At 37.8% G+C, this 19,168-nt stretch overlaps 2 protein-coding genes and 1 long non-coding RNA gene across 5 annotated transcripts in view; 2 read left to right on the top strand and 1 right to left on the bottom strand.

Annotated features, from left to right (window-relative positions):
* The first annotated feature begins 1,934 nt into the window (after positions 1-1,934).
* On the top strand, positions 1,935-2,744 carry LOC106958397 (uncharacterized). Its single transcript, XR_001427144.1, has 3 exons — positions 1,935-2,052; positions 2,282-2,366; positions 2,448-2,744. It is a non-coding gene; the product is annotated as an uncharacterized LOC106958397 (long non-coding RNA).
* Positions 2,745-3,824: 1,080 nt separating this feature from the next.
* Positions 3,825-10,741, top strand: stard7 (StAR related lipid transfer domain containing 7). Of its 3 annotated transcripts, none has more exons than XM_015050278.1 (9): positions 3,825-3,927; positions 4,202-4,783; positions 6,295-6,458; positions 6,551-6,600; positions 7,390-7,500; positions 7,610-7,692; positions 7,816-7,915; positions 8,008-8,092; positions 8,978-10,741. In XM_015050278.1, the coding sequence occupies exons 2-9, from the start codon at positions 4,332-4,334 to the stop codon at positions 9,163-9,165; spliced, it is 1,233 nt and encodes a 410-aa protein (XP_014905764.1). In that variant the 5' UTR covers positions 3,825-3,927; positions 4,202-4,331; the 3' UTR covers positions 9,166-10,741. The 3 variants fall into 3 exon arrangements, with proteins under 3 accessions (XP_014905764.1, XP_014905766.1, XP_014905765.1); XM_015050280.1 differs by having other exon boundaries at positions 3,865-4,783; positions 8,978-9,118; positions 9,644-10,741; XM_015050279.1 differs by having other exon boundaries at positions 3,871-3,911.
* Positions 10,742-16,628: 5,887 nt separating this feature from the next.
* drg1 (developmentally regulated GTP binding protein 1) overlaps positions 16,629-19,168 on the bottom strand; it is a 9,276-nt gene continuing 6,736 nt past the window's right edge. Inside the window, exons 7-9 of the mRNA XM_015050287.1 lie at positions 18,420-18,587; positions 18,188-18,310; positions 16,629-16,942 (exon numbers count right to left, since the gene is read on the bottom strand). Of these exons, the coding sequence (XP_014905773.1) occupies positions 16,843-16,942; positions 18,188-18,310; positions 18,420-18,587 (391 nt within the window). The 3' untranslated portion in view covers positions 16,629-16,842. The remainder of the gene's footprint in view (positions 16,943-18,187; positions 18,311-18,419; positions 18,588-19,168) is intronic.

The raw sequence follows: 19,168 nt of genomic DNA, 5'->3' as shown, positions 1-19,168 counted from the left end.
CCCCCCCTTTACTCTGATACACCCAATTAAAATCTAGTCATTTTCCAAGTAATCTTACTTATAAACAGAGTCCATTCTCGTGATGTTTCTTTTCACATGGTGATAGCATCATGCTTTGGGGAAGCTTTAACAGGAACAACAAAGTTGGTCAGAAATGATGGTAATCTGGATGGCACAAGAATCCAGGAAAAAAAAAAACTTGCTAGAGGCAGCAAAAGAATTGAATGAACAATAATAGGATGGCTTAGATCAGTGGTCTCCAAATTTTTTATACCCACAAAATAATAGTGACAGACATTTGTGACTGTCTATTGGTTCAGCAGACAATTATTATTGCAGAGTAAATTAATTAATTAAAATCTCAGAAATCAACACTTTATGACCCCAAGTAGGTTTCTTATCCCAACTTTGTGAACCACTCACTTAGAACAAAGCATATTTGCATGTTTAGAATGGTCCATTCAAAGTCCATGAATCTGTAGCAAGACTTAGCAATTTACGTTCACAAAGAAAACTTTCACCATCCAGCATGACAACAACCCTAAAGATATGGCCAGATGGCTTAGATCAGGGGTTACCAACTCCAGTCCTCAAGGGCTACCATCCTGCAACTTTTAGATTCACCTCTGCTCCAAAATGTCCGAATTCCCTCAGCAGCATTCATTCCTCTCTGCAATAGGCTGGAAATGAGCAGTTTATTTGATCCAGGTGTGTTTGAGCAGAGACGCATCTAAAAGTTACAGGATGGTAGTGCTCGAGGACTGGAGCATATTTCTGAAAAAGAATGGCCCAGTCAAAGTCCAGACATAAAGTCAGTTGATAATCTTTGAAGATTAATATTTGAAAATACCCTCCATCCAGTATGAGCAGAGCTACATTCCAAAGAAGATGAAGGGAGATAAATTTCAGATAGCAAATTGATAAAACAAATTTGCTTCAGTTATGCAATTACGTGCTAATGTAGGTCAAGTACATAAAGTCCAAATCAGATACAACGGACTTTGAAATAACTAAAAAAATTTAAAAAACAAAAACAAAATCCAACCCATGCCCCTAAAAGGTATGAATACTTTCCATGGGACTGTAAATGTAGAATATAGAGCAAATGTCAGGTTTTGAGTGAGATCAAAGTAGTGTCACTCACATACGACGAGCTGAACTTTCTGGTGCAAGTTATCTACATTGCAAATTAATTTTTAACTTTAGAAATGCTCTTTGATGAATCTCATTTACTGCGTAAATGAAACGGCGCCCCCTGGCGCATATTACGGTAACAGCAATTGAATTGTTACTATCTTGCTGCTTTAGGTCAATTTTGATATGAACAAATTACTATTATTTATTTATTTATTTATTTATTTATTTTATTTTATTTTTTTACAAAAAATAAACACAAGGGTTTGATTTTATACCTAGTCTTACATACATAATGTAACCGAACGTAAACCATATCTTTTGTAGGAATATTTTCAGTTTAGGTCTAAAAGGAGTTAACAGAGCTTGTTTATTAAATTTTAAATAGGAGGAACTCCTTTAAATCTGATAAAGATTTAATATTATTGCTACTCTTATTGAACAGGGCAAGTTAATTTGGTTTGGAATGTTTGTAATTTTGTAATGGGGTCAGACAGAGTTGAGTGTTATTCTGTGGTCTCTATATCTATCATTCTGCCCCCTTCCACTGATGAGTCATGACTTGCAGAAATTATTTACTGGTATCCAGTATAACATTCTGTTATATATCCTTTAAGGGAGTGTTGTTATGATTTCTACAATTAAGGAGGCTCAGACACTACATTTTTGGTCAGCACAGTGAGGTCCTTGCAAAAGTGTTCACGCCCATCTTGTTTTTTCTTTTTTGACACGTTGCAACCACAAACATCTGTGTATTTTATTGGAACTATGTGTGGTATACCAACTCAGAAGAGTATGTTTGTTTTGTGAGAGGATACAATACAACATTTTCTTATTTTCTATTAAGAATCAGGCAAGTGGGTGGAATGCATTTGCAAGATTTGTCTTTCACTGCAAAATCAGCTGGAAATATTTGGGGTATATCTCTACTTTGCACTTTTAGAGACTGAAAAGTGCAGCTCAGTCTTGGATGGAGAACATATTGTTCTTGCAACCGATTCTCAGTTGGATTTGTTTTTTTCTCAGTTCTGACTGAAACATGATTTGATCTAAACCATCTTGCAGTATTCCTAGTCAATATGCTACTGAAAGACAATCCACTGCCCCAGTCTAGTCTTTTGCAGTCACTAAACAGATTTTCTTTCAGGATTTGTCTTCCCATCACTTCTGGTCACCTTCCTTGTCTCTGCTGAAGAAAACCACATCCACAGCTTCATGCTGCTACAAATATGGTAGCGTGATGGCGAGAAGGATGTGGAGTTTCAGTTTTCACAAAAGGGCAGATTTATGTCTAAAATTTGTTCTCTCACCAGATTCTCCCACCTGAGCTGTGGATCTGCATAGTTAACATGTAACTCGAGGGAGCTCTTCTGCTCTCCAACTCCAAGAAGATTTGTAGTTGTGCCTTGTTTTTGTCCATTTTTGGGTGACAAAATGAAGACCGCTCTGTGTTTTGTCAAAATCTTTGTTGTATTGTTTTATAGCCTAACTCTGCATCAAACTTCTCTGCAACTCTGTCTCAATGACCGGTTTTTTCTAGTTGTCATGATGCTGGTTGTCACTAATGATCGCTGACATTGGTACAATACTGACACCAAGTGGCATGGAGTGTGGATGGGGTTACTAACTTACTTTCTCTTAATTAATGTATTCTTCTTAAGGTACAAACAAAAGGTGTAATAAATTAAATGTAACAGCATTTGTCTGCTGTCTGTCTTATTGTTTAATGGGACTTTAGTTATCCAAATCACTGAACACTGTATTCTTCAAAAATATCAACATTTCTACATAAAACACACAACCCCAAGCAAAGGTTTTAAATAAAAAAGTATATATATTAAAAGAAATAAACGTTTTGTCTTCACAATATTTACTGTTGATGTATTAGCACAATTTGTTCTTTAAATCGTGACTTAACCTTAATTGGCTATATAGCAAATACTTCATCATTCAAACTTAACATCCTAAGCAATCAATCAAACAATATTTTACTAAAAGCACAATTGGAAGCTGAATCAATCATAACATAATGTTCCACCATAACAGTTTCAGGAGATGGTTGAGGAATGAAGTGACTGCATCATGTGCTTTCTTAACTTATGTATTGTGTTGCTCTCCTGATCCATGATGTCTGATCTTACCGTTCGTCTTATATTTATCCCTACTGACGCTGTTCGGCAGGGATGTGCGTCTCCCTACTCGCGTCTGTATGTTTGCAAGCGTTTTCATAGATTTAAAATGACGCGGATTGTGAAAGCAGCAAAGTGTGTGGTTAATATTTCATATGTTTTATTTGGTTTATTATTGTTACCTTTAGTTTTGACGTTTTACAGCAACTATGACAACCCTAAATCATTCGTACTATACGATTATATTTTTGTACAATAGTGTAAATGTTGGCTACAGACTTTTTTTTTTTTTTAACTGTACCACTTGAGGGCGACTTTCACTTCCTCTTTATATCTTGTCATTTCTGCTTTTCTAAAACACCGATCCTGGATCAGGTTTTAAATTTACGCTTCAGTTTTTTTTTAACAATGAGTGTTCGCAGGAAAACGTGGGACAAGCAAGCTGATCCAGGTTCAGTCTGATGGGGAAAGCCTTCTTTGAGGGAAGAAGCGGACATACAAAAATGCTGGCACTTAAGCGCCTGAAGCTTTGACGGGCATCCCTCTCGACCAATCAGAAATGCCGAATACTGCTAATTTCCGCTCAGGAAGGCGGGCCTTAGGAGTGGGCGTGAAAGACACGAAAGGAAGAGGAGGTCAAATGAGATGGTAGAGTTTGGAAAGCGTGAGTCTGTCATAAGGAGAGATAACCAGGTTTATAGAGGTCTGGTGTGATCATATAGTTTATGTTGCACATTTTTATGTTTCAGTTCGAATATAAGAGTGGCGTCAGAGGGGTTTGGGTTCCTTTGTTTGCGGCGAAATAGTTAGTATGAAAGCCTGCTAGCTAATGCTAACGATACATGTAGCGTGTTCACACAGGGGTTGACAGCAAGAGTTGCTACCAGAGTGAAGTTATGACTACTGCTAACTAAAACCCTGCTTCTTTATACACACAGGGGTAATCTATGGTGGTTCTTTTTGGAACGTCCGGCTTGTTTAAAAAGTTAGCTTGGTAACGTTGCTGCTGCGCTGTCCTGCCATTGGCATTTATCTCTGGGACCTTGTACACGGTCACAGCTGTCAGTCATGTTTCACTCCGTGCCCCGACGTCCCATCTGCGAGATCGGAGTCAATACAATGCGGCTCCAGAGCAGCAGGTCTCTCGGGTGTACAGTGGAGGAAGGCATGGAGAAACTCCAGAGGTTCCCAAGGCTGGGCAGGAACTTGGGCCTGCTGCTCTCCTGGCTCCAGAGAGCAGGTGTGGGCTCCAACAGGGCCTCGGGTCAGAAGAAAAAGAAGGGACTGCTGTCCATATTTGCTGACCACTGTGGCTTTGTGACCGGTCAAAGGCTCCGGCGGGCCTGCCAAGTGGGCGAGCTTTACTCCAATTTGTACTCCGAGCGAACCAGGTGGACCCTGGTTGGCAACATTTGGCGCAGATTTCAGAGCAATCACGCCCCCACTGGGAAGCTTGTGGCGGCTTTGGCTGGGGTTTTCTTGTGGGAGAGTGAGAAGATACAAGATGAGGAGATCCGCAGGTGAGAACTCCTTGCACCTCACCCATGGACAGCTGGGATGGAGAGACATTATCCTATTTTAGGGAACTAAAACAGTCACTCCGACAAATAAATTGCCCTCTCGTTGCAAAATCTTATAGCTAGAAACATTAGTTTCAATGCATTTCTATGTTTATTCCCAGAGTATGATTACCTTCAGTAAAAAAATAAAAATAGCATGGTATTTACATAATTGTAAAATAATTTGTAGCATGGCCATCTTATTTTTATTCATAAGAAAAAAGGCGCCGATTTGCTACAGAGATAGTTTAACATATTATTTGAGGTCATTTGTACCCTTTGAGATTTCAATTGGAGATATAAAGGGCATTATAAATAAAATGATTAATAATATGTTTATATATTTCTCAATTCTAACACATTTGGTAACACTTTATTTGAAGGGGGTTGAATAAGATCGTCATGACACCGTCATAAACATGACATAATACCTGTCATGAACATGAATAAGCCTTCATGAATATTTATGACTGTCATAAAGCATCATTTGGTAAATTATGACACTTTTAATACAAAGTTGACATTATTCAAAGTGTCTCTTTTATGACAACTTGACATTAACCAAGAAATCATTACTGTTTAAACGTAACCTTTAATAACATAGTTACCTAATTTTTAAAGTGCAATCAGTAATACTTTTATAACAAATTTATATCAGTAATGATTTCTTGGTTAACGTCAAGTTGTCGTAACAAAGACATTTTGAATAATGTCAACTTTGTACTAAAAGTGTGATAATTTATCGAATGACGCTTTATGACAACAGTCATAAATATTCATGAAGGCTTATTCATGTTTATGACAGGAGTTATGTCAGTCTTATTCAACCCCCTTCAAATAAAGTGTTACCACACATTTAAGTGAAATGGCAAGTATGTTGCATAGACTATGGTAGTTTCAACTGTTGTGCTGAATATTTTGCTCTTTTGAGATTAACACAAGTAACACAAGCTGATAGTAACTCCTTAACTTGCCGGACATAATATAAAAGTGTTGTCCTCACTGATCGAGGTCTCCAATTGCAAAGGAGACCTTTGAAGCAATATTTTGGAGGCTATTATATTTCAGGTTCTTGCATTCATGTTGTTGTTGCCAACAATATTGGCCTCTGGATGGACTTTTGCTGTCCACAGCTGATATAAATCAGCTAAGGGCAGCATTTACCGCAAGATGGTAACACTCGCAGTAATCTATGAAACTTTATGCAGCTATAAGAAACTAGCTAATCCAGCGTGTTCTCTGGCATTTTATTTTCAGGACTTTAAACCATAGCAACTGTTTGACAAAAAATTTGTTCTAATTCTGTATTTATTATAACCTTAATATACATTGACACCTGTTACTGGCCCATGCCTACATGTAACCAATTGGTAACTGCAACCTGCAGTGAGTTGGATTGATTTCCCCGTGAGCTATCGTGTGAGCTCTGACTTGTGTGCTAATCCTGTTTTGACACTGGCGTTTCTTTAAAGATGTGGACTCGAGCTGGAAGCCATGGAAGCTGTGAAAAAGCTATGCACGACATCTAGCAACAAGGCCGCGTACCAGGAAAGTGGCTGGGAAGTTGTGGTGGACAAGAAGGATATCAAAGTGTGGAAGAGGCAAATTTCCGACACCCAGCTCTATGAATACAGAGGTCAGCGTGGTTGCTATCTGACACCCAAGTTTCTGATGGGCACGTAGGACAACAATCTGAGTTGGCATTTTTGTTCTTGTTTTTTCCTGCAGTGTTGGGTTCCTACAACGATGTCACACCAAGACAGTTCTTCAATGTACAGGTAAAGTCTCATTAATCTCATTATGTTCCACTTAGTCTGTCACATTTAGAAGAGCAGTCGACTGGAACTACTAATTGGAAGCTCATAGAAAAAAGATGGGCTTGGAAAAATGTTTTGCAAGTCATAGGAATTTCCAAAAGTGCTTTTTACGCTGTTTGGTATTTAAGTGACGATAACCCCACAGCTCTTTCAAAAATACAAAAAGCAGCTTTACTCTTTGCTTCCCTTTTGTGTTAAGAATAATCTGTATTCAGTAAAGGTAACACTTGGCTGTATTTTACAAGTTTTAAGTGTTTTAGATTTGTTAGCTGTAGCTCATTTTAGTCCAGATGCCAATAAATCTATATAATATTCCTTTATGACACTGTTGAATAAAATGTCAACTTCCACTTCTGCTGTTTCAATAATTGTTGATTATTAAAATAAAGTCCAGCCAAGATAATGTTTTGTACTGAAATGTCCTCAGAGTTTTAAAAGCCTAAAATTTGGAACAAAAATGTTTAGCACTACCTCAGGGCGGTACGCTCTCATCCACTGGTGGGTTTGTGTCGTACTGGAAGCACGGAAGTCTGAATTATTTATTTTTTTTCTTATAGCAATGCGTAAGCAGCATCTAACGGAATTACGCTTTACATTACCTGACTGATTCGCGTAGATGTAAACACACTTAATTAGCATTTTCTTTCTCGCAACATCTTTTAAAAATTTGCTCAAAATTTGTATCACAAGGTTATTGTAAACCATAAATGCTTGTTCTGTATTTACTGACACTTTCCCCCTTTCCCTCAGTTGGACACTGAGTACAGGAAGAAGTGGGATTCGTTGGTCATCAAGCTTGAAGTGGTTGACAGGGACGCCAACACGGGCTCCGAAGTTGTGCACTGGGCGACACACTTTCCAGTAAGTTTGCTGCTTATCCTCCACACAATGTTTTATGTATTAGAAACAAAAAAAATGACCACAATTTTTCAGTTTTAGAAACAAATGTGTCTTTATTGTTCCTTCACAGTACCCGTTGTATTCAAGAGACTATGTTTATGTGCGGCGGTATGACGTTGACGTGGAAAATAACATGATGGTCTTGGTATCCAGGTGGGGCTCATAAATATTTGCATCCAATTGTAAACTTGATTGGTGTTTCGTACATTTACAGACACAAACAAACCGAATGATGTGTGTATCTCGTAACTTGGTGTGTGTTGTTGTTTTGTGTAGAGCCGTGCAGCATCCTAGAGTCCCAGAGACTCAAGAATTTGTGAGGGTCCAGTCATACCAATCAAAGATGGTCATTCGTCCTCATAAGTCCTTTGATGAGGTTTGTAATCAGTTTTGAATTATTCAGTTATTTTAAGCTTATAAAAAATGTGTTTTTAAGGTTTTGTATTGATTTCGCGTTTTCCTTCACAGAATGGTTTTGATTACTTGCTGACCTACAGTGATGATCCACAGACGGTCTTTCCTCGTTACTGTGTGAGCTGGATGGTGTCAAGTGGTGAGCTCTTTTTTTTACTGCCCTAAACTTACAGTTTATGCTTTTAACTCTTGTTAGCTGTATATAAACATTCAGTTAAAATAAATTTAATATACCCATTTCAGACACGGAGCTGAAATAACCACCTTCACTGTAATTAAGGTTATAACAAAGTGAGTTCATAATCTTGTGATCTTGACGTAACTAAATTGGTATTGTGCCAAAAACTTGACTGGGAACTCATAATTTTGTCGTGAAGACACTGCTGTAAGCTGTAATCAACAACATAAAAACTGACATCATGTAGATAATTGTTATATGACAAAACAAGGTTAACCTGAAATCCCATTTTAGGATGCTGAACTATAATCAAACTGTTACTAAACCATCTTGAGATTTAGTTTTTCTCAAAACATTGAGATTAGGGAAATGTTTTCTTAACAAAATATGACTTGGGCATTTCTTTGCAGATAATAATGTTATGAAAACTTAGTATAATACTGTTCTCCCATTAGACAAACAAGTACAGGATCTGTTTGGCGCTGGAAAAGTTTGAAAACTTACCTTGGAAATTCTTGAAAAGTGTGCAAACCCTGTTTACAGTGTTGTATCCTCAACACTTGGCCGTCGCTCCGGTGATTAAAAATGGATTTGTGCCAGTTTTAAAACTTTCAATGCTTTAAAAACACTGACTCTAAACCTCAAAAATTTTATACCTATATCAGAAGCTGAATAATATTTAAAAAAAAATTGGGGGAAATCCTGGAATTTTGAAATTGCAACTTTATAGGAACCCTGTCCATGTTTATTATCTATGTTGGAGAGTTGTGTGTTGTTTTTTTTTTTGAGTTGGTTGCATATTTATCATATGTTCCTGAGTAAAATTGCTGGTGAACTCCCTGCCAGGTATGCCAGACTTTCTAGAGAAGCTCCATACTGCCGCCTTGCGGGCCAAGAACTTGGAGGTCGGGATTCACGACTACACCGGCGTCATCAAATCCAGGAAATCCAGCGAGTCCAGCCGTCAGCCGAGTCAGGAGCGCCTAGGTGCTGAAAACACACACACTGGTGGTCCCGGTCACATCTACGCTTGAGATGGAAGTCGTCCAGGAGTCAACTCTGGCATGTTTTAATTTGCACTCGAGTCTGTTTGAAGTCCTCCAATGAAACCTTTAGGGTACTGCTACAAAAGAACCCCTTAACTGTCACCCCAAACACACCCACATGCAAGTCAGCGGGGCCATAAGGACACCGGTGTCCTCATGACAGTTAAGGGGTTTGTAGTCCAACCTGCAGACACATGTAGATGCCGTTATACTGTTTGTGAATGAGGCAGCCAGAATATGACGGATGGCATTACAAGGTGCCATCCATGACGGTGGCACAGTTTTCGTATTCAGCCACTGCCGTGTGTCTCTCATCATGGTTTGGCAGTGGCGTGTCTTCTGTAACTATAAGATCCAGCCAGCTTTCCTGTTTGTGAAGAGGCTTTTGCCAAAGCACTGTTTCTCTCTCTCTTCTTTTTTCAAAGCTCCATGGAAAGTCATGTGGTTTGTCTTGACTTTGATACAGGGAGGTGAATATGACTGAATCCTGGTGGACTTTATCACTGAAATGCAAGGCCTTGACCCAATGAACCCACTGCCTGATGAAGAACTGTGGCCGCTGTGAGAAACGCTTCACAAGAGGTTCCTGCATTTCATGGATGAGGAGGTTGTAGTTTTTTTGCTGCACAATAGGGTCATTTTACTGGATAAGAGGTTAAATGTAAAAAAAAAAAAAAATATATATATATATATATTTTTTTTTTTTACATTTGAAGAAGATAAACAGGAGTTTGTAGTCATCTCAGTGTTCAAAGCTGCCAGCCTTCTGAAGATATTGCAGTCTTTCAGCAGTAGAGGCATAGTGTCTTACAAAAACCGCATAAATCCTCATTAGAAAAGGTACTAAAGTGGTCGTAGTGAGGAGGTTGCACAAAAACACACAAAGCAGTGCCCTGCGTAGACCGTGCCACATGACAATTTGTCTGGATGTATATTTAAGTTCTCGTTTTGAATCTGGTTTTTTGCATTTCTCTGTTTAGTTTGTTTTCACTCTGTTTTACGTGGTTTTCTCCTTTACTGTAGGTCTGGCACATTTATCGTTTTTATGTGCAAAAAGCTTCACAATACCTAACCCGAGTTTCAATTATACATTTTCTTTTTTTATGCAGGTTCTACTGAAACGTCATAGTGTTCTCCATCGATGTTTAAAATGAGCTGTATGCAGGGTCTCTAATGAATGTACAAAGTGAACCACATGCTGTGGACTGAAACCTTGCCTAATTAAACTGTTTACAGCTTGTTAAACTGGCACCGACATGGTGTTTAACAAAGCCCTCCATGTTCTACTAAATTGTTATGTTCACAATTTGTAGTTGATGCATCTGAGTGAATCTCTTGTTTCAGTGTAATTCAGTTTGTTTCTTTTTTTGTGACAAAGTCTGATCCTGAATTTGTTTAATTTACTTCAGTGGTGAAGCATGTCCTGCTTTTTAAATAAACTTAGTAGTGTAAGGTAAGAGAAATTTGATGTATTGAAATTTAAATGTTTGTTTCAGATTCAGTCTGTCGTAATCGAACTGAAATGTGTAAATCTCAACCCAATAAAACATGTTTGCTACTGTTCGTGTGCATAGATTTTTAAGGCTTTCCCTCAAGCTGTGCAATCTTTCTCGCTGTTCTTTTTGCCCCTTTATTGCAAAAAAGTTGTTTAATTTGACCTCATTAAGTAAATGAGGAGCAGTTCATGTTAACTATTTTCATTTATAATCAAATAGTTTTGATAAATAAAATGAAATATCCTGAATTTGGAGTCTAACCAGATCGTCTAAACGTCTTTGTCTGTCTCACCATCTTCAGCTTGAGAACAGCTCTGATATATCATCCTGCCAGAGAAAAGGACAATCCGCATTGTCTCTGTTAAACCAATGTAGTCCAGTCTAATGGGATAAGGTATAAACCTCGTACTCCAGTCTGGGTGAAAGGTCGGAGAGAAGCTGCAGAGACGCCTCGTGGTTTTACTGAAAGCACTGCTGAATCGATCAGCTGCTAAAAAATACGGTCAGTCATGCTACAAAACTTTTCGTACATTATACTAATTTTAATGTATCTATTTAGTTTGGCTATTAAGCCAACAACATTGGTTAATGTCAAGTTGTAACATTGGTTACATTTTCATCACCTTTACTACGACAATGTAGAAAAAAAATTCTGAGCATTTTAATTTACATAAGTATTTTCTTTTGATTAACACTTTTCCAAAATACAAATTCAGTTAAAATAATCTCAGGTATTTAAAAAAATCTCATAACTGTAAAACTAATGCAGATTATACATCATTCTGGACCATAATTTTTAATCTAAACACCACACACACGCACACACGCGCATTTTATGGAGTTTCTTCAGTAGCAGAAGGCATATTTGGGCTTGGATAATGTACTATGCATTAAATAAGACTGTTACAAATAATATATATTTAGATATATTAAATACATATTTTGATGTGGAATGAATTTTATGCAATAACATAACAAAGGATAGTATATTTATAGGTAGTGCAACCTTTATAACCATAATACATTTTGGCTTATTTCTTTCTCCTTTTTGAATAGATTTTTTTTTCATTCATTGCTTTGCTGTATAATTTCAAATTATGAAGTCTGACAGACATGATTTGGCCTTCAAGATTTTACTTAATATTTGTAGTTTGATTTTTATGCTTGACAACATTTTTGTTTTATATGCTTTAAATAAGGATTTCATTCATGGAGCACTCAGAGAAATCATTTTGGAGATGGGAGCAGCTCAGGTCCTCATTCATTGTTCGTAGCAATTTTGCTTCACCCATAGATACATAACTCTTCCATCTCTATCCTACATTAATTTCTTCCTTTTTTGTACATATTACCAAAGCAGAAAAAAGGGTGCATTAACATTTAGGAGAATACTTTATCATTTTCTCATAGCTACTGTTCTGTACATTATAAATGCAAAGTAAATGTTAATTCTGAGTTATGCACTGGTGGCTTATACATGAAAATAAGGCGATCTTGTATTCGTCTGTGTGTGTCCTGTTTTCTGGATCTCTAAAACTGCTGCAGTTTTATTGATTTTCTTGTCTTTATTTTGATGAAGACATTTTGACAAGTCAAACAACAAACAAAATCACTGCAGTAATGATTTCATTAACCAATGGTAGCAGGTAGTTATAACCCAGTGTGATGGGTTACTAATGCTTGTCAGTAATTGTTGAAATGTTCTCAATATGACCTTCAGAATAAGGAAAAGAAAAAGAATAACAAGACAGAAAATATAGCCGGGGAGTTATAGTTTAAAAAACTACATGAAATTTTGATGATTGAAGTTATTTCTATTCATGTAAATATTGATGGTAAACCTGTGAAACACTTTCATGTTACATATTTATTGCAAAGTAATTCTCCATTAAGAAGTTCACCATTAATAGTGCAAGGGTGGTCATTCATGGTGAGTTTTAAACTAGAAAAAATGTATTTGTGGTTCTTATTCAAGACAAAATTAAAAAAAGAAATAGGCAAAATATGAATCGATTACAATAGGAGACACAAGGAAATGAGGAGTCTGGTTTTCACAAGTGAAATTTATTGATGCAGTGTATCAGTTCTGGTCAGACAACAACGACTGAATTTAAATAAGTAGCTGAGCTCTGGATAGAACAGAGTAATTTCAACATTAATCCAGGTATATAAACTCATCCTGAACACTTGTTTTTCAGTCTTTTTGCAGCAGTGGTTTGATTTACACGTCTGTGATGCATCTGCAGTCCTGACAGGCGGAAGATCGTTTTAATGTATGACCTCTAGAGACTGAAATTATTGGACGGAGTTAAAAGCCACCGAGCACTTACTGTAATTGATCGTTTCTATGAATGGGACATATTTTGACCACCCAGCTTGTAGATAATGACAGCTTTATCTGTATGAATAATTTGAACTGAATGACCCCTGTCATACCACATCCCCCCCAACCTCCATCCAGTTTATTCAACTAAAAAAAATTAACACACACATAGCATTTAGTTTCAATTTATTAGTCATAGTTCTGAATTTTAAAGTGCAGCATGAAGTAAAACAAGACATGTTGATTAAAACCAAACTCAGAAAAAAAAATTTTATTCAGTGGTTTGCAGTCATTATAAAATCTTCATCCCTATTACAGGTTTTCACATCAAGCAAATGCAAAACTGCGAATGTGTAAAATATTTCGATGCCTTCGCTTGGGAGATGACTGTAGGTTGCGCTCACAAGCCTCCAAGGTGCTTGGCACAACCATGGACACGGGATGCACTGCATGGTTAGATCAAGCACAATGGAGTCTTGGGCAAAGACGAGAAAAGCCAACGCATATCGCCAAAGTCTTACCCTGCATTCCCGCCAAAGAACAGCGCAGGTTATTGAATTCATGTGGTAGAAGGGCTTTTTGCAAAAGAACATATTTTTTATATCTTAAAAAAATACATCTTGTCCTAGCCTAAGCTTAAATCCTAAAAAACTCTATCTCATGATTTTTTCCATTGGTTTCTACAATAGAATAATCCAGTTCAGTTCAGCAGGTTCTGCTAGGTAAAAGTCAAAAAGTTCTTTAGAGTCCTGTCTTGTCGTTTGATTGGCTAGATCCTTTGGTTATACTTAGATCCCGCAGTTAAAAACATCTGCAGAATATAAAAAAAAAGATTAGTCATAGGTCATGCTCACTGCGGAAAAAAAGGGTACCACCCTTCCTGCGCACAAACTGCGTCACACCCCACCCTCTCACCCTTCTCGCCTTTGTTTGAGACACGCCTGAACAAAAGGAAACAAGAAAATTCTGTAGCTTATTTTTAAAATATGCATTAGAACCAAATAATTTTCACTATGATGTGTGCAACAAGTCTAAGATTCACTGGCTTACTTTTTTTTCTTGCAAGTCAAATAGGTATTTTCCCACTGATCAATGAAAACCGAGTTTGGGCGATCTTACTTAGACTCATTGTGTCTCAAAGAACCCAGACTCTCGAATTTCGCTTGTAATTAACTCTAAAAGAGCCGCGGTGGCCCACTGACCCCAAGAATTATAGCTGTATCTCTGCAGTCCATCTGCGGACATTGACCATCTCCTCAACGCAAAGACACAACCCGTCTTACATCTCAGGACTAACCTTGTTATCAGCCAGTGAGTGCAATGTCAAGAGTCAAGATACCATCAAGCTAAGGGAGTTGTTTCCCCAAAAGGTTTCTCAATCTTGTTACCTTCTCCAGTGTCTCTTTCAGCTCCCCAGAGACGTCTTACTCAAACGAGAAAGCGTGGTGCGATAATCAACTTAGAGCTCAGGCAACTGAACCACTTTGTGTGATGAAATGATGTCGTAATGAATATCAATGCAGCAAGAAAAAACTCGCTGTTCTTCGGGACCAAACGGTGCAGGAGTTGGAGGGATTTGTGCGAAGACGGTGGGCGATGGCGGTGGACGTTTTTCAGGATGAGCATGTTTTCCGTAAGATGAAGTAAAGCTGATGGGATGATTTTAATGTGCTGATGATTATGACACATGAATATGCTATCTTACCTTACTTTTTCCAAGCTTTCAGAAGGGCCATTCTAACAGAGATCTTTCAGGAACTGCTATCAAATCATCTATAAATCTTGATTTTGAAAAGAAATGTTAGAAAAGACAAACCAGATGTTAAATGCTCTTCTGACTGAAGGTCAAAGCAACCTGCCTATCCGGGATTCACTCTAAATAAAATACTCTTCATCTATTTTGGATTTTCCGGACAACTTCTAGCTAAGAAACCCACCTTTGTGTCCCTTGGCCTCAGGTTGCTGTTCGGTGATGAAGATGTCTGGATGATCTGAGTAGAGTCTTGGGGTCTTCCAGCTTGCTCTACTTGTGAAAGACTGTTCTGACTTCGTCCTCAGCAGCCTTCAAGTCCCCATCTCCTGTGCCCCTCCTTCAAGCTAGGAGGAGTTGGCGACATTCTCTTGGGATAGGTGCTATGGCAATGAAGACTTGGTCAATCTGGGATTGGATACGGGGTTGGTGGAGTTTGGGGTAGGTGGGGGCGGCCGGTTCCGCATTTCATAAATATTAATACATAGTCTGCCCTCTCTAAATGGGTGGATTCTTTAATTTTGTTAGAGGGGGAAGTGCTTTATTCACTTAATGGCTTTTATTAGTGCCCAGTCCTCAACTCTTTCATTAGCTAAAGTGCTGCTATAATTTACAGGGTAAAAGGGGGAGTGGGGTAGAAGCGGTGTCTGGGGAGGGCTGATCCTGCTGTTGCTGGACAGTAGACCTCACGCTCAACCACTGCAGCTTTTACTAAAAAGCATCTGGTTAGTTACATTCAGTCTATAGCAAAAAATTCTCCCTTTCTGAACCTTCTGGTCTTGTTAAAATTACCTTGACTTTCAAACATTGTTTGAAGACCTTGATTCTCAACATTGCATTGCAACAATTTAAGTATATAGATTTTGGAAAATCAAATGGTTTTCAGTAGAGAGTGCCAAAAGCATTTCAGTATTGCCAAGTTAAGTCTTCCAGTTTTTTTCTTTCCAGAAAACTAATTTCACACTTCTAGTGAGTAGAGATAAATCAGGGCTGCAAATGTACTTCAAATAGCTTTTATTTAATACGTTATTCTCCACATGAGAAGTTTCACCCCTGATAAATCACAAGGTACATTGCTTTATTATAAAAGAGGGATTGGCTTTGCTCCGATTTTAAATTTTCATCTTTAAAAAGCTCCATCTATATTCTTTTACTGTATTTGTCTGAATTGATTTATTCAGGACCACGTAGTTACAGGAATCTGCATTCCTTAAAGCAGTTAGTTAAAACAAGAGAAAAATAAAATGCAAAGGTTAAAACACTAAACTCACTGCTGGAATATATAAATTCATCATGATTTAGATTTCTACATACACAGCAAAGTTGAATTTGTTGAAATAGAAAACAAGAAAGATAAGTGATATTTGCTGCGTCGGCAATACCGCTTGCCTTTGCACGTACTAAAGCAATCGGCTTTATTCGCAGACTTGAATCTGCAGAAACAACATGGCTCCTCCACCCTCCACTGGTGCATGCAGCATACTAACAGCAGTCTCTACCACAGAGCCCATGGCTGATAATAAAAGCTTTATTTTTGCTCTCTGGAGTTTTGTTACTTGCAAACAGCTTGCATCTGATGACCCCCAGAACACATTTGAGTGAATGAACTGATTAACCTGAGTGGCCGTACCCCACAGGAGTGGGTGGGGGAGGAATGGGCCCACCAGTCTGAATAACTGGCTTCATCATCAATGTCACATAAATCACTTTTGCTTTCAAACAAGGTTTTTTTATTTTTTTTATTTTGCCTCCTCTTCAGCCAGACTGAAATGTTCGCAGTGACACGAGTTCTTCCAACGTCACACTGCAGAAACGCTTTAGTCTCAAATTACATGCAGCTCGTGCAAAATGAACAGTGGCAGAAGAAATAAGACAAATTCAATTGTATATTTAGATTTTTTATTGTACAGCTTCAGGTTGTTAATGCAAGCCTTAACCAACATTCAATATGAACTATTTATGGTGTTAGGTACTGCGGGTACGTCCAAATGTGTCGCATTGATGTCACCATTACAACAACACGGCAAACAAGACAGAGGTGTTTTAATTGACATCTGGTGATATTTGCTGAGCCATGCAGTGATTCGAAACCCAGTTCACTTTTTCACCAGCTGGATAACATCTTCATCCTCCATAACATGGTCCTTCCCCACTTTCTGGGGGTTGTGTTTCACAGAGGAGCCCCACACCAGCGCGCTGGAAGAAGAAGAAGAAAAAAGAAAACCATTTATTCTTGGCTAAAATGATCAATTTACTATAGAGTGGCTAACATGACAAAAAAGCATTTAGGTAAAGACAGAAAATGCCTCTATCTGCATGTGTCAGTTTGACCAATCATCTCCCTTGAGGACGTTTAATGCTCTGAAGCACTAACACAGGGAGTGATTGATGGTTCTGCCTCACCCATTAGGAGATGCGGGTAAAATATAATGTAAGGTACAAAACTAAACCTGAAATGTAAAGAAAAATACCTGTTATTAAGATTTTTTACAATTTAAATTAGGAATGCAGGGTCTGAAAAAAAAACCTTTTCTCAGACCTGGTTAATCCAAGTACTCATATCTGAGTTTTATCTTAAAAAAATTACAAATCTGATCATTAACATGAGTTTTAGTAAAGAGTGAATCAGTGCAGCAAAAGCTCCCCAAGTGGGTGATGGGTCCTGCAGGAGTTTTTCCAATTTAATTTTATTTACTTTACTGACACCTGCATAGTCTTGATGATAGAGCAGAGTGAACAGAACGTGTGCAAATGCAGTGCAGCATGCAGAGTTTGATGGAGAGCGCGGCTATTGCCTTGGATAACGTGCAAATCTTGAAACTGCTCTGCATGTAAAATGCATCTGCAGGACCATCATTAATCTAACTGTGCTATTGTACAGATGCCAGATCTCAGGCTGATTCAGGCAGCACTAATATGACCACTCTAAACTGTGAAGGATAAAATTCCTCTTAAATAGAAAGAGGCAATTGTCACATTAATGTTCACTGATTTTATTTAGGCAGTTCTATATTGTAAGATCTGATTGTTTACTTCACTTCAAGCTTATGTTTTGAATTATAAGTACATTAAGATTATTTACTGTTTCAATTTAGTGTTTAATTGCAACTGTCTGTTAATCTAAACCTAAACATATTTTTAAATTAAATTTGCCATTCATAAATATTTTCATTTATTAGTATACATATCCTTGGGTGTTTCCACTTACCTTTTATTTCAATATTCTCATTTCATTAGAGCACAGTCCTTCTAGTCTATAGCATGAAATAAATAGAAGGTAATGCCTCTGATGATGTGTTCCACCATTTACTGCAATAGCTTCTTTTTAGCTTATGAAATATCCATTGTTTCTGAAATTTGTGATCGTCATAAAAATCCCATAAAATCTATGAAACACACCAAATTAAGTGTTAAATCTGGAGTAACCTCTGAAGTACTTACTACTTGAATTCTTTGATGAGATTTTTGTGAATCTTTAAGCAGAAATCCTCGACCGAAGTTCGTCCGTCAGGGAGTACAACAGGAGACGTGTAATCGGGAAGTTGGCCTTTGGGTTTGGTGTAGCTGTAAGTGAGCACATTATCCCAATCGGATTTTAACAAATATTTCATTTTGCCCACTTCATTCAGAATCCCCGCAGAAATACAAACAGAACAAATCAATCCACCCTTACATGCGAACAAGCTTCAGGTAGTCCCACATCCTCTCCAGCAGGTCGTCAAAGTTCCAGCGGTGGTGGGCAGAGATTGGGACACAGTGGGGCACCTTGTAGATGATGTCAAGCTCCTCGATGGAGATCTGGTCGATTTTGTTCAGCACGTATATGCACGGGATGTAGACCCTGATGAGAAATGATTGGAGTCAGTAAGTACTTGCCTCTGACATTAAATTTGACCAAATGTGAAAGGAGGGAAAAAAAAAAAAGTCTGTCTTTAAACTGCATTCTGCCTTCCACTTAAGTCACAACTTGAAGCAGAGTTTAACGTGACATTTATTTTTAGCAAACCGCAAGATGCAATGCATCGCAATGTGTCACTGCTAATTTAATGAAGCCAAGCTAAAATGGAACAGCGCAGTGTGCAGCTCCTCTTTTAAAAACACCAACTTATTGCTCTCTTATGTTGCTGTGCAGATACTTGACCCCACTCTCATTTTGCAGCATTGCTTTAGTTCATTAAGTTTTACAAATACTAGTGACCGTGCGTTTCAGGTCCACCACAGCTTTTGAAGTTGGAATATTGAGCAGTCCACTAGAACAGGTTTAGTTTTCCTTATTTTAAGACATTTTATTTAAATTAGCTGCCTTGTTTGGGAACACTGTAATAATTGTGTTATAATTATTACAGCCTTTAACACATTAACCACCCCTCCAAAAAAAAAAAAAAAAAAATAAAAATCACCTTTATAGAGAGAATAACGAAA

The sequence above is a fragment of the Poecilia latipinna genome, unplaced genomic scaffold (assembly GCF_001443285.1).
Source record: "Poecilia latipinna isolate Pla-1442-1.1 unplaced genomic scaffold, P_latipinna-1.0 Scaffold982, whole genome shotgun sequence".
Lineage (NCBI taxonomy): Eukaryota > Metazoa > Chordata > Actinopteri > Cyprinodontiformes > Poeciliidae > Poecilia > Poecilia latipinna.
The sequence above is the reverse complement of the archived record's forward strand: the minus strand, read 5'-3'. Positions and strand labels throughout refer to the sequence as shown.

Coding starts and splice junctions, on each gene's coding strand:
- stard7 (XM_015050278.1), top strand. CDS start 4,332: ATGTTTCACTCCGTGCCCCGACGTCCCATCTGCGAGATCGGAGTCAAT. Junction 4,784..6,294: donor CAAGATGAGGAGATCCGCAG/GTGAGAACTCCT, acceptor GTTTCTTTAAAG/ATGTGGACTCGAGCTGGAAG. Junction 6,601..7,389: donor GACAGTTCTTCAATGTACAG/GTAAAGTCTCAT, acceptor CCTTTCCCTCAG/TTGGACACTGAGTACAGGAA.